This window comes from Podarcis bocagei (assembly GCF_964188305.1).
Source record: "Podarcis bocagei genome assembly, chromosome: 2".
NCBI lineage: Eukaryota > Metazoa > Chordata > Lepidosauria > Squamata > Lacertidae > Podarcis > Podarcis bocagei.
The window spans coordinates 5,270,608-5,285,794 of NC_138126.1; the positions used below are offsets into that span (position 1 = coordinate 5,270,608).

Genomic DNA, 15,187 nt, shown 5'->3' on the forward strand with positions numbered 1-15,187 from the left:
TCCTCTTCATCCTGGAGAAGAGTGACTAGTGGGGTGCCACAGGGTTCTGTCTTGGGCCCGGTCTTATTCAACATCTTTATCAACGACTTGGATGATGGACTCAAGGGCATCCTGATCAAATTTGCAGATGACACCAAACTGGGAGGGGTGGCTAACACCCCAGAGGACAGGATCACACTTCAAAACGACCTTGACAGATTAGAGAACTGGGCAAAAGCAAACAAGATGAATTTTAACAGGGAGAAATGTAAAGTATTGCACTTGGGCAAAAAAAATGAGAGGCACAAATACAAGATGGGTGACACCTGGCTTGAGAGCAGTACATGTGAAAAGGATCTAGGAGTCTTGGTTGACCACAAACTTGACATGAGCCAACAGTGTGACGCGGCAGCTAAAAAAGCCAATGCAATTCTGGGCCTCATCAATAGGAGTATAGCATCTAGATCAAGGGAAGTAATAGTGCCACTGTATTCTGCTCTGGTCAGACCTCACCTGGAGTACTGTGTCCAGTTCTGGGCACCACAATTCAAGAAGAACACTGACAAACTGGAACGTGTCCAGAGGAGGGCAACCAAAATGGTCAAAGGCCTGGAAACGATGCCTTATGAGGAACGGCTAAGGGAGCTGGGCATGTTTAGCCTGGAGAAGAGGAGGTTAAGGGGTGATATGATAGCCATGTTCAAATATATAAAAGGATGTCACATAGAGGAGGGAGAAAGGTTGTTTTCTGCTGCTCCAGAGAAGCGGACACGGAGCAATGGATCCAAACTTCAAGAAAGAAGATTCCACCTAAACATTAGGAAGAACTTCCTGACAGTAAGAGCTGTTCGACAGTGGAATTTGCTGCCAAGGAGTGTGGTGGAGTTTCCTTCTTTGGAGGTCTTTAAGCAGAGGCTTGACAACCATATGTCAGGAGTGCTCTGATGGTGTTTCCTGCTTGGCAGGGGGTTGGACTCGATGGCCCTTGTGGTCTCTTCCAACTCTATGATCCTTTGATTCTATGATTCTATGATTCTTACTGAAGCTCTTTCCACATTCAAAGCACTGATAGGGTTTCTCCCCTGTATGATTTCTTTGATGCGAAGTGAGACTGTCCTTCCAACTGAAGCTCTTCCCACATTCTGAGCACTGATAGGGTTTCTCCTCTGTATGAATTCTTTGATGGGAAGTGAGATGGGTTCTCTGACTGAAGCTCTTCCCACATTCAAAGCACTGATAGGGTTTCTCCCCTGTATGAATTCTGTGATGGGAAGTGAGTTGGGTGCTCTGACTGAAGCTCTTCCCACATTCAAAGCACTGATAGGGTTTCTCCCCTGTATGAATTCTTTGATGCGAAGTGAGACTCTCCTTCCAACTGAAGCTCTTCCCACATTCCGAGCACTGATAGGGTTTCTCCTCTGTATGAATTCTTTGATGGGAAGTGAGATGGGTTCTCTGACTGAAGCTCTTCCCACATTCCAAGCACTGATGGAGTTTCTCTCCAGTATGAATTCTTTGATGCAAAGTGAGTTTGTCCTTCCGACTGAAGCTCTTCCTACATTCCAAGCACTGATAGGGTTTCTCCTCTGTATGAATTCTTTGATGGGAAGTGAGATGGGTTCTCTGACTGAAGCTCTTTCCACATTCCAAGCACTGGTAAGGTTTCTCCCCTGTATGAATTCTTTGATGGGAAGTGAGATGGGTTCTCTGACTGAAGCTCTTCCCACATTCCAAGCACTGATGGAGTTTCTCTCCAGTATGAATTCTTTGATGCAAAGTGAGTTTGTCCTTCCGACTGAAGCTCTTCCTACATTCCAAGCACTGATAGGGTTTCTCCTCTGTATGAATTCTTTGATGGGAAGTGAGATGGGTTCTCTGACTGAAGCTCTTTCCACATTCCAAGCACTGGTAAGGTTTCTCCTCTGTATGAATTCTTTGATGGGAAGTGAGATGGGTTCTCTGACTGAAGCTCTTCCCACATTCCAAGCACTGATGGAGTTTCTCTCCAGTATGAATTCTTTGATGGGAAGTGAGACTGTAACTGTGACTGAAGCTCTTCCCACATTCAAAGCACTGATAGGTTTTCTCTCCTGTATGAATTCTTTGGTGGGAAGTGAGATGGGTGCTCTGACTGAAGCTCTTTCCACATTCCAAGCACTGATAGGGTTTCTCTCCTGTATGAATTCTTTGGTGGGAAGTGAGATGGGTGCTGTGACTGAAGCTCTTTCCACATTCCAAGCACTGGTAAGGTTTCTCTCCTGTATGTATTCTTTTGTGGGAAGTGAGAGCCCCACTCTGACGAAACCTCTTTCCACATTCCAAGCACTGATAGGGTTTCTCCCCTGTATGAATTCTTTGATGCAAAGTAAGACTGCACTTCCAACTGAAGCTCTTCCCACATTCTGAGCACTGATAGCCTTTCTTCCCACTGTGAGTTCTTTGGTGGGAACGGGAACTCTGACTGGAGCTCTCTCCATACTCCCAATTTTGATTTGGCTTCTCCACTGTGTGGATTTTGTCATGGTCTCCCCCATTCTTCATTTCCAATTCATCACCACCTACAACAAAGACAGAAACTAATTAGATCCTCAGGAAGAAACGGAGCCCCCAATTATTGAACAATGCTAATGAAAATTTGTCAAAGAGGAAGAACAGAAGATGTGAGGTCTTTCTACAGAGGCCATGGCCTTTGTTGACCAGCATTTGTCGACCTCTTTTCTAGGACGGATTTTTGTTGCCACAATCATGAAATCCACTCCAACTCTAACATTGGTCTTCTCTTTAAAAAACGGGCAGAGGCTAAAACAGAAACCCAAACCTGACAGAAATTACCTCAACTTCTCTAACAACTCTGTGTGTGAATGTTGCCTCCAAGTTGCAATGGAAAGGGTGACTGTCACTCCAGAAGGCCGTTTTTTCAGTTAGGTCTGGTCTCAACTGTCGAGTGAGAGAGAGGTTTTCTGTGAGAGCACCTGCTGCCTGTTTTATGCTGCTATGTGCCTCAGAAAAAGTCTGTAAAGTCTCATATAGATAGAAGCACTTGTAATTCCTTCTTCATACCTAATGTAGCGGCATTATTTGATGCTGAATTATTTTGGATTTCTGAGCTTATTGTCTTGAATAAAAAATGGAATAAATGTAGAAATAATCAAAATCAATACATAATAGATATAGATATATTAGATATAAGCACATGCAAACGTCTTTTAGTATATCAAGTAATGTAATGTGTTCTGTATAAACTCTAAACAGAGAATCTTGTGGTGTCTTTTCTAGAATAAAAAAAAGCTATGTTTTTCAAGGGTCAAACAACCCAGGGCAACCTCCACACATATAAATACCACAGAAAATGGGTTTGGGGCCCACAAAATCCAGAAAACCATGAATAATCCAGAAAGACAGGTGCAGAGTTGTAAAGTGACATGTTTTACCTCAGAAACTGACATTAACATTTTGACCTCTTTGCCAGTGTACTCTTAATTATCCTCTCAGAAACAGTTTTTAAAGGCAGATTGAAAAGTAGAAAGAAATTTTTAGGATGCAGATAGGAAGTTTTACACAGTGGAATAGGAGTATGAGAACAGTGTTATACAGATTTGAAATGATACAATGTATTGAGGCAGATGTCTTACTGCCAGAGAAATTCTTCACAATTTAGAGAAAGTTTATAAATTTAGAAGATGTCATCGCAATTTAATAAGAAACTTTTTTGGTCTAAGACATGAAGAAAAGAAAGATTGCCAGAGTCATGTGACAGAATTGTAACTATCATTGGAAAGTTAAAGCTGGCAGAATATTCTATGTCTGAAGAACAGAAAGGGAGCTATATTGTAGGATCTCCTGGGGGGGGGAATGTATGTATGGAATTTCAAAACTGATCTTATGATCCAACAGGGAGCTTTACCAAGAGCGTCCAGGATCCCACGATTCTCCTCCTTGACTTCCTCATGCAGAGTTCGTTGCTTCTACTGCTGTGTGATGGAGCAGTAACTTTTTTGACATTGGTAGGGCATTCAGGTCACGGCACTGGTATTAGACATTTTGAGCTGCCAATACATCGTGGTGGCCGGGGAGCTGTGATGTATTCCTAGCTCAAATTCCCTGCAGATGACAAAGGCGCAGGCAGGCAGGTGGTGGAGCCCAGAAAGGTGCTCACCTTCTCAATCTCCGCCTGCCTGTCTGCCTCCCCCCACCCCCAGGGTGAGCAAGCCCCAATACCTCTCTGGCTCCATCCCTCCATGTCCCCATCTCCCCTCCCCTGGAACTCACCAGATATCTCTCAGTAACTCACAGTGGGAAGAAAGGCTATCAGTGCTCAGAATGTGGGAAGAGCTTCAGTCGGAGCACCCATCTCACTTCTCACCACAGAATTCATACAGAGGAGAAACCCTATCACTGCTTGGAATGTGGAAAGCACTTCAGTCAGAGCACCCATCTCACTTCCCATCAAAGAATTCATACAGGGGAGAAACCCTATCAGTGCTTGGAATGTGGGAGGAGCTTTTGTCACAGTGGGGATCTCACTTCTCATCACAGAATTCATACAGGAGAGAAACCCTATCACTGCTTGGAATGTGGGAAGAGCTTCAGTCGGAAGGACAAACTCACTTTGCATCACAGAATTCATGCTGGAGAGAAACCCCATCAGTGCTTGGAATGTGGGAAGAGCTTCAGTCAGAGAACCCATCTCACTTTCCATCAAAGAATTCATACAGGGGAGAAACCCTATCAGTGCTCAGAATGTGGGAAGAGCTTCAGTCGGAAGGACAGTCTCACTTCTCATCAAAGAATTCATACTGGAGAGAAACCCTATCAGTGCTTGGAATGTGGAAAGAGTTTCATTCACAGCAACAGTCTCGCTTCCCACCAAAGAATTCATACAGGGGAGAAACCCTTTCAGTGCTTTGAATGTGGAGAGAGCTTCAGTCGGAGAACCCATCTCACTTCTCATCGTAGAATTCATACAGAGGAGAAACCCTATTAGTGCTTGGAATGTAGGAAGACCTTCAGTCGAAAGGACAGCCTCACTTCGCATCAAAGAATTCATACAGGGGAGAAACCCTATCAGTGCTTGGAATGTGGGAAGAGCTTCAGTCACAGCCACAGTCTTGCTTCCCACCAAAGAATTCATACAGGGGAGAAACCCTATCAGTGCTTGGAATGTGGAAAGAGCTTCGGTCACAGCACCCATCTCACTTCCCATAACAGAATTCATACAGGGGAGAAACCCTATCACTGCTTGGAATGTGGAAAGCGCTTCAGTCAGAGCACCCATCTCACTTCCCATCAAAGAATTCATACAGGGGAGAAACCCTACCAGTGCTTGGAATGTGGGAAGAGCTTCAGAAAGAGGGCAGGTCTCACCCGCCATCAAAGAACTCATACAGTGGTACCTTAGGTTAAGAACTTAATTAGTTCTGGAGGTCGATTCTTAACCTGAAACTTTTTTTTTCTTTCAAAATTTTTATTAGTTTTTACAATATCAACGACAAACAAAAACATAAACAAAACATAACAAACATAAATCATAACGTTATTGAAAATAACAGTTATTTACTTTGTAAAACGACTTCCTCGTTTCCCCTTAGTTGAATTTCATTGCATATCCTTATAACGGTTTTCCAAATCCCAATTTTAATACCCTTTAAATTAAACATTAACATCTTTAAATCTTCTCCTTCTTGTATTAAATATATTATTTTATCAGTTAACATAAATACAATCCTATTGGAATGTGGGAAGAGCTTCAGTCAGAGCACCCATCTCACTTCCCATCAAAGAATCCATACAGGGGAGAAACCCTATCACTGCTTGGAGTGTGGGAAGAGCTTCAGAAGGAGGGCAGGTCTCATCCGCCATCAAAGAACTCATACAGTGGCACCTCAGGTTAAAAACTTAATTCATTCTGGTGGTCCATTCTTAACCTGAAACTGTTCTTAAGCTGAAGCACCACTTTAGCTAATGGGGCTTCCTGCTGCTGCCTCGCGATTTCTGTTCTCACTCTGAAGCAAAGTTCTTAACCCGAGGTACTATTTCTGAGTTAGTGGAGTCTGTAACCTGAAGCGTGTGTAACTTGAGGTACCACTGTACAGGGCATGAAGTGTATAAGAAATGTGGAAACAGCTTCTCTTCCAAGAGGCGTCTAGCTTCCTTTTTTTTTAAAAAAAAATATTTTTATTGCTTTTTTTCCAGGTACAGATATAAAGTCAGATATATGAAAGAAATAAGAGAAAAAAGAAAAGAAAAAGAAATCCATCTTTCCAAGACATTTTTCATAACCAACCGGACTTCCCCACATCTCCCTCACCCTGCATTCTTTACAATAAAAATATCAGCAAATTGTTACCTTGTTTCGTGCGTTCCTTTGTACTTTCAAATAATTATATTTTGGGTTTAAAATACTTGTTATCAATTTACTTTTACCCTAAAATAGATATAATGTTACTTTAAACTTTAGTCCTTTCATAATTATAACTTAATTTCCCATATCACCAAATCTTATTGCTGAAGCTAGATTTTCCAAATCATGCAAGTTCTTAACATTCATATAACTTATAATATTTTTGTAAGTAGTCCTTAATTTTTTTCCAGTCCTCCTCCATTGTTTCTTCTCCCAAGTCTCGGATTCTGCCAGTCATTTCAGCCAGTTCCATATAGTCCATCAATTGCGTCTGCCACTCTTCCAATATTTTGCGATGAGAATTCTTGCTGCTGTAGTTGCATACATAAAGAAAGTTCTATCCTTCTTTAACACTTTCTGGCCGACAATGCCCAGGAGGAAGGCCTCTGGTTTCTTGGGAAAGGTATACTTAAATACCTTTTTTAATTCATTATAAATCATTTCCCAGAAGGCCTTCACTTTTGGACAGGTCCACCAGAGGTGAAAGAATGTCCCTTCAGCCTCCTTACATTTCCAACATTTATTATCAGACAGGTGATATATCTTTGCAAGCTTGACTGGGGTCATGTACCACCTATATATCATTTCCATAATATTTTCTTTCAAGGCATTACATGCCGTGAATTTCATACCGGTGGTCCATAACCTTTCCCAGTCCTCGAACATGATGCTATACCCAATATCCTGCGCCCATTTTATCATGGCTGATTTGACTGTCTCATCCTGGGTATTCCATTTAAGCAGCAAGTTATACATTCTTGAAAGAACCTTAGTCTTTGGTTCAAGCAGTTCTGTCTCCAACTTCGATTTTTCCACCTGGAATCCATTTTTTTTGTCCATTTTAAAGACCTCTTGGATTTGAGCATAATGTAACCAATCTCGCACCTTGTTCTTTAATTTGTCCAGGCTCTGCAGCCTCCAATTGTCTCCAATTTTTTCTATTATCTCCCAATATTTTGGCCAACCGGCCTCCATATTGAGTCTTTTTCGGGCCTTAGCCTCTATTGGTGATAACCACCTCGGGGTCTTATTTTCTAATAAGTCCTTGGATTTAGTCCAGACAATAGATAATGCTTTTCTGACAATATGGTTTTTAAACATTTTGTGAACCTTTACCTTGTCGTACCACAAATATGCATGCCATCCAAAAGCATTGTTGAACCCTTCCAGATCTAGGACATCAGCGTTTTCTAATAGAAACCAATCTTTCATCCAGCAGAAAGCTGCAGCTTCATAATATAACCTTAAGTCCGGCAGGGCAAATCCCCCTCTTTCTTTTGCATCAGTTAGTATTTTAAATTTTATCCTGGGCTTTTTGCCCTGCCAGACAAACTTAGAGATATCTTTCTGCCACTTTCCAAAACATTCCACTCTGTCCACAATCTGTAGGGTTTGAAACAAAAACAACATCTTTGGCAATACATTCATTTTTACAGCTGCAATTCGACCCAACAAGGAAAGTTTCAATCTTGACCAAGTTTCTAAATCCTTTTTGATTTCTGACCAACATTTTTCATAATTATCTTTGAATAAATTCAAATTTTTAGCAGACAAATTAACCCCTAGGTATTTCACTTTTTTAACCACATTTAACTCTGTCTCCTTCTGAAACCAATCTATTTCTAAAGGTGTCAGATTTTTTCCCAAAACCTTGGTTTTTTGCTTATTCAACTTAAATCCCGCCACCCGACCAAACTCATAAATCAATTCTAAAACTCTTTTTGTACTAGATTCTGGCTCCTGTAATGTTAAAACCAAGTCATCTGCAAAAGCTTTCAGTTTATATTGTTTCACTCCGACCTGTATTCCTTGCACCGACCGGTCCTCCCTAATCATATTCAAAAGTACCTCCAGGACTGAAATAAATAACAGAGGGGATAGGGGGCACCCCTGTCGTGTCCCTTTTTCAATTTTGAATTCTTCTGTCACCACATTGTTCACTATCAGTTTAGCTTTTTGCTCTGAATAGATTGCTTCTATACTATTTTGAAACCCCCGTCCCACTCCCATCCCTTCCAAATTTTTCTTCATGAACTTCCAAGAAATGTTGTCAAAGGCCTTCTCTGCATCTATAAAGATTAAAACTGCTTTTGTGTTGATATCAGTCTGCAAAAGCTCCAAAATGTCAATAATATTCCTAGTGTTGTCAAACAGATGTCTACCTGGGAGAAAGCCTGCCTGGTCTTTATGAATTACTTCATTTAGCACTTTTTAAAATCTACTTGCCAAAATATCTGCAAAAATTTTGTAATCCACATTGAGGAGTGAGATGGGACGGTAGTTCTTGAGTTGAGTCTTTTCAGATTCCAGTTTAGGTATCAATGTGATGAAAGCTTCTTTCCACGATTCCGGTGCCTTTTTCCCCTCCATAATCTGGTTGCATACCTCCATTAGTGGTTGTATCAAATAATCTTTTAATGTCTTATAATACTTGGAGGTAAGTCCATCTGGGCCTGGAGATTTACCTAGTTGCATATTCTGAATGGCACCCTCAATTTCCTGTTGTGTTATTCTGTAATTCAAGATTGTTCTCTTCTCCTGAGATAGTTTTGGTAATCCATTAACTTTTAAAAATTGGTCTATCTCAGTCTCTTCCTGAGGCCCTTGCGTAAAAAGTTTTTTGAAATATCTCTGGAAACACTTTCTAATTTCTTCTGGTTTCTGAATATTTCTCCCTTCAACCTCCAGATTGGTAACAAAGTTCAATTTTTGTCTCTTTTTCAACTGCCATGCTAGCAGTTTTACACATTTGTTCGCCGATTCAAATGATCTTTGTTTCATTTGTTTAATTTTCCATTCAACTTCTTGGTTTATCAATTTCGCATATTGTGCTTGATGGAATTTAATTTCTCTTAGAACTTCTTTTGATTTTGGTTTTAGTCTCAGTTTTTTCTCTCCGTCTCTTATCTTCTCTAATATCTTCTCCTTTTTTTCCATTCCAGAGTTTTTTCTTAATCGTATTCTGTTGTATCAGAAACCCTCTCATAACTGCTTTACTTGCGTCCCAGATTGTTCTCTTTTCCATCGAAGTGTTCAAATTTATTTCAAAATAGTCTTTAAAAGTTTTTTGGGCCTTCTTCACAATCTCCTGATCTCTTAGTAGGGTGTCATTCATTTTCCATCTGAAGGAACCGATTGGAGTAAGTCTCAATTCCACTTTCATAGCATTATGGTCGGAGCAGGTTTTTGGGCAGATTTCCACTTTTCTAGTCTTAGGTGCCAGCCCTCTAGTTGTCCATATTTGGTCGATTCTTCTCCATGATAAATGGGCCTCAGAAAAGAATGTTCCTTCTTTACCTAAGGGGTTCTTTGTCCTCCAAATATCAATCAAGTCCATACTGTCAGTTAGTTCAAAAAAAGTTTTAGGCAGTCTGCCATCTTTTGTTAAATTTTGGTTTTGTGACTTATCCATGTATGTAGAGACCACCCCATTCATATCTCCCATCATAATGATGTTGGTATAATCCAGATAATCCAGCATTATCTCATGTAGCTTCTTATAAAATTCTGATTTCCCCTCATTTGGTGCGTAGATTCCTAATATCAAAATTTTTTCTCCTTGTGTCTATATTTCAATTGCCAAAATTCTTCCTTGCTCATCTTTAAATAAAAATTTCGGTGACAGGTTCTCCTTTGCATAAATCACCACGCCTCTTTTCTTAACTCTGTCTGATGAAATAAATTCTTGGCCTAGTCTTTTGTTAATTAACACTTTCCTATGGAGCCTAGTCACATGCGTTTCCTGCAAGCAAATAATGTCCAATTGTTCTTTTTTCAATATATGAAAGATTCTTCTTCTTTTTTCCGGGGAATTTCCGCCATTAATATTCCAACTAAAGAGCTGCAGAGACATCCTGGATCACTCCGTTGGTCCTATAGTGGTGTCTCTTCCTTTTCCTCTGAACCCAGAGGTGCTGGTGTTGGTACAGGTGCAGGCAGAGGTGGTGGCCAGGATGCTGCTACTCCCTTTTGAAGGTCCTCTTCGTGGTCTTTCAAAAACTTTTGTTGATCTTCTGCTGTTCTGATTTTAACTTTCTTTCCTTTGAAATTAAAAGATAGTCCTTGGGGGAACTCCCACCTATAAGGAATTGAGTTGCCTCTTAGTAGTCTTGCAAGTTCTGTATAAGTAGCTCTAAGGTCCAAAAGTTGTTTCGGTATGTCTCTGTAAATTTCTGCTCTTTTGCCTTGAATTACCAATGATTTTCCAAAATGTAGGCCTAATATTTTGTCTCTTTCTTGTCCGGATCTCAGGATAATCAAACAGTCTCTAGCTCTGTCCTTCCCAACCACTCTTCCCAGTCTGAAAGCAGTAACAATTTTAAAGTCCTTGTCTTCTTCTATACCCCAGAACTTTGATAATTCTGATGTCAGATAACCAATCAAATCTCCTTGTTCAAGTTCTGGGATGGCTCTTAATCTAAGGTTGTTTTCCCGATTCTTCAATTCCACCATAGACAGATAGGCCTGCTGTTCATTGATCTGCTTGTGCAGTGGCCTTACCTCCCCTTTTATTGCCTCGGCCCTCTGATTAGCTTGTTCTGCCTTTTGGTTAGCTTCCTCAGCCAACTTACGATTTTCTGCCGTTGTTGCTTGAAGATTCCCAATTGCTTGTGTGTGTTGAGTGACTTGCTCAGTCAATTTATTGATAGTGGCTGTAACTTGATCAAATTTAGTCGACTGTTCATCAGCCTTTTTGTTTAAAGCTGCCAGTTGTTCCAAAATTTGTTTTGAGACTGGGTCAAGTCCTCCTGAAGCCATATCCTCTGAGGCTGGCTGCTCAACTTCTCCTTCTTGCAGTCCTAAAACAATTGGGACAGATGATCTACGTGGCTGAGAAGTCAAAGTTGTTTGTAACAGTTGTACAGATAGTTTTGCTTTCATTTTGGCCGACCTTGTTTTCCCTGTGCCACTCATTCCACAGCTGTCTATGCGTCAAGGTCAAACTGTAAGCGATTCCATGGGAAAGACAGTCCAAAGTATAAACAGCAAGACAACAGATAGCCAAAATAATATGCAGTTCCCAGAGACTTGTAATTCCCAAATCCTCTAGGGGGAGCACCCCTGTAATTCAAAAGAAAAAAGAAGGAACTTTTCCCGCCATTAGAGTCCCAGCAGTCCGAAATAAATTACAAAGGCACCTTCAATGTCCCTTTAGGCATGCAGAGCTTTTCCCAAACTAAAACAAAGTTTCAAGAATGGTGCAAGTAACAGTTTCCCTATTTGTATCCAACAGTAACGCTCAAAAGTAGCACTTTCAGTATTGAATACAGTTTCCGCAATTTGACAGTTCTCTTTTATCCTGACAGCCCGCTGATTTGGTTTCTTAATCCTTTATAATCCACCAAGAGGAAGGAAAATTCCAATCCAAATCCTATCAGTTAAAACAAAACTGATCCTTTTAGCTTCTCAATAGCAAGTTCAATCATTGCACAATAATCCGACTTTTTTTTTGTAATCCCTTCTGAGGCGCTTCGCGCTTGTCAGAGTCTTTGCTTTGATCTCTAAGCACAGTCGGAAGACGGACTTCCTGTTTGCGTCTCCCATTTTCAGCCGAATTAATAACTTTGGTCCCGAAAATTTTATAGTCCTTACTCACGGGTATGAAGTTTAGAGTCTGATGTTTCAGGAAGAAAGGACAGCGCTCATCAGCAGCAGCCGCGCGGCTTCGCTTCCGCAGAAAGAGCGATGAACTCACAGCACCGCTCCCCCTTCCACGTTCCGGAGCCCCTTACGGGGTTCCTTCTTCGTTTCCAGGGTCGCTTCTGGTGCCCGCCGAGTCCCACAGCCACAGGCTCACTCTGCCTGTGGTTTTCAAGAGGCGTCTAGCTTCCCATGCAGAAATTCATGTGATTGAGCTGGTGGTTGCTGAAGAACTCCAGGCATGCCTGGAGGATGGGGACCATTTGGATCCATTCCAATTGGGAATCAGGCCTCATACTGGGACTGAAACTGCCTTGGTTGTGCTGGTCCATGATCCCCGGCGCACTAAGGACAAAGGTGAAAGCAGTTTCCTGCTTCTGCCGGAGCTCTCAGTGGCCTTTGATACAATTGACCACGGCATCCTTCTGCACCGTCTAGCAGAGCTGGGAGCTGAGGGTTATACAGTGGTTCCCCTCCTTCCTCCTGGGCCGTGTTCAGAAAGTGGTGGGGGGGGATTAGTGTACAGACCCCTGGGCTCTCACTTGGGGGGTGCCTCAGGGTTCCATCCTCTCCCCCATGCTTTTTAACATCTACATGAAGCTGCTGGGAGAGATCATCAGGGGGTTTGGGCTGGGTGTTCATCAGTATGCGGATGATACCCAGCTCTAACTCTTTTAAATCAGAACCAGTGAAAGCGGTGAAGGTCCTGTGTGAGTGTCTGGAGGCGGTTGGAGGATGGATGGCAAGTGACTGATTGAGGTTGAATCATGACAAGGCAGAAGTGCTGTTCTTGGGTGACGGGGCGGGCTGGTGTTGAGGACTCACTTAGACCACTGCAACACATTCTATGTGGGGCTACCTTTGAAGGTGACCTGGAAAGTACAACTAATCCAGAATGCGGTTGCTAGACTGGTGACTGGGAGTAGCTGCCGAGACCACATTACACCGGTCCTGAAAGACCTACATTGGCTCCCAGTACGTTTCTGGCCAGAATTCAAAGTGTTGGGGTTCACCTTTAAAGCCCTTAACAGCCTTGGCCCAGTATACCAGAAGGAGTGTCTCCACCCCCATCCTTCTGTCTGCACACTGAGGTCCAACTCCCAGGGTCTTCTGCTGGCTCCCTCACTGCAGGAAGTGAAGATACAGGGCCTTCTCGGTAGTGGCACCCGCCCTGTGGAATGCCCTCCTACCAGATGTCAAAGAAATAAACAACTGTCTGACTTTGAGAAGACATCTCAAGGGAGCCCTGTTTAGAGAAGCTTTTAATATCTGATGAATTATTGTATTTTAATATTTTGCTGGAAGTCACCCAGAGTGGTTGGAGAAACCCAGCTAGACGGACGGTGTATAAATAAATTATTGTTGTTGTTTTAAGCACTTTCCCATGCAATATGGGAATCCACATCCATCTGAAGTTCAGGAGCAGTTGGACAATCCCCAGATTCTGGGCATCTACATTTGGGGCCATCTGGTAGAAAAGGGGGAACTGGGTTTTTTCATGAAGAGTTGGAACAGTGTATCCATAACTTGCCCAGGAAGCAAAGGAAGAGGTGAGTGCTTTGCTGTGGTTCCAGGACAAATCTCAGACAGTTGACCAACTACAATCCCACACACACGCACACAAAGAACAAGACAAAATGCTGACCGTGTAGAATGGAAGGAGGTCTTCCAGGAATGCCTCCAAACTCTCAATATTTTGTGGGACTGAATCACATCCAAAATATTAGACTAGGGACTCAGCTACATTACTCAAAAAACTGTGTTTTGAATGCATTGTAAACAAGCAACATGGTTTTTTAAAGCAGTGGTGGGGTGGCATAGAGCATTTGACACCAATGTTGAGTGCACCTGCTTCCAGGTTCCATCCCACCCTCACCTTTGGGAGAGTCCAAAAAGGAAAGAATGAAAAGCCCATGGCAGAGGCACAACTCCGTCTTAACACCAAACCAGCCATACCTGTGGGATTTTGTAGATGCTTGACACAGGTGACATATGTCTAGAAATATCAGCTTCTGCATCTTCAAGAACAGCCAACAGGTTATTCCTCTTCTGACAGTCATAGTTTGGAATGTCTGCGTGCCCAATAGAGAGCAGGTCTAGCAGGGCATTTATTGTTATTGTTGTTGTTGTTGTTGTTAAAGAGCACCAAATAATCAAGTAAATCAGGATGAATGTTGAATCAGCAGGTTCTCTGGAGAAGCCTTGAATCAGGTGGAGAGCATTTTTTTTTATTGACTGATTCATTGACTGAATCAGAAGCAGAATGTCACCTCACGTTTCTCTCAAAAATGGGGTCCATTCTAGTGGACTCAAAGGAGAACTTTGGACAAATCCTTTGAGTTTTCATGAGAAGTAAAGGAAAGGGGAAGTGGGAAGAGTGATGTTGTGTCGGGCGTGGAGATTCTCCTCTCCCTTTGGTAACATCACAGATAAGAATTAACAAGCAATTGATATATTTATATTCCTTTTATTACAGCATCATGTTGCAAGCATAAATACACAGGTCTCCGCAAGGGGGGCAGTTGGCTGCTCTAAATCCTCCTTCCTCCTTCCGTAGCATTTTAGGTGCCAATGGGAAGTTCCTCCCTCCCTCTGACTTCTTTGCTCTCTGATATGTTCAGTCCTCCAAGTCTGTGGTGAGGGGGGTTCCCCACACTCTCAAGTGACATCTCAACTAGCTGCCCCCTCCCTTCAGGTTCCCGTGTCATTGTCTCGTACCTGGGCAACTCCTCCCTCGGCTGTTCAGCTTCTGTCTCTCTCTCTGCTTCTGAACATGCTGAACAAGGTGGGGGGAGTGACTCCATCTCTCCATCGGAGAGGAAACTGGTCTGCCATAGAATGCATTCCCCTGTCCTCATCTTTAGACTATTCCCTGACATGTTGTGATCATTTGGGTTGCCCTTTTTTAAATTTTGATGCCGTCAATGATGGTATCCTCCTGAACTGATTTAGTGAGATGGCTGTCAATGTCACGTCCAGAAAATAGCACTCAATGACTGTCGGACTTGCATTCGACCGAGCGACTCTTCCGGTCGAGTCTGTGATTAACGACCTGAGCCTTTGATGAGGCTCCAAGCACGTTCCCCCATTACGCAGAATATCCAGCACACAGGGAAGGAGCCGAGATTGTATGAGCTACATTGCTAAGAGCGTTTTATTTCTAACTAC

The 15,187-nt window shown here is 42.4% G+C and overlaps 2 protein-coding genes across 2 annotated transcripts in view; one reads left to right on the forward strand and one right to left on the reverse strand.

The window, feature by feature from the left end:
- Positions 1–15,187, reverse strand: part of LOC308580643 (uncharacterized protein) — a 241,891-nt gene that overhangs the window by 4,362 nt on the left and 222,342 nt on the right. Inside the window, exons 2-3 of the mRNA XM_081182596.1 lie at positions 3,884–4,130; positions 1,020–2,537 (exon numbers count right to left, since the gene is read on the reverse strand). Of these exons, the coding sequence (XP_081038722.1) occupies positions 1,020–2,520 (1,501 nt within the window). The 5' untranslated portion in view covers positions 2,521–2,537; positions 3,884–4,130. The remainder of the gene's footprint in view (positions 1–1,019; positions 2,538–3,883; positions 4,131–15,187) is intronic.
- Positions 3,701–15,187, forward strand: part of LOC308579730 (uncharacterized protein) — a gene marked incomplete at its 5' end in the record, with an annotated part of 47,567 nt that continues 36,080 nt past the window's right edge. The window contains 2 exons of the mRNA XM_081180662.1: positions 3,701–3,729; positions 4,252–6,081. Coding sequence (XP_081036788.1) covers positions 3,701–3,729; positions 4,252–4,963 — 741 coding nt within the window. The 3' untranslated portion in view covers positions 4,964–6,081. The remainder of the gene's footprint in view (positions 3,730–4,251; positions 6,082–15,187) is intronic.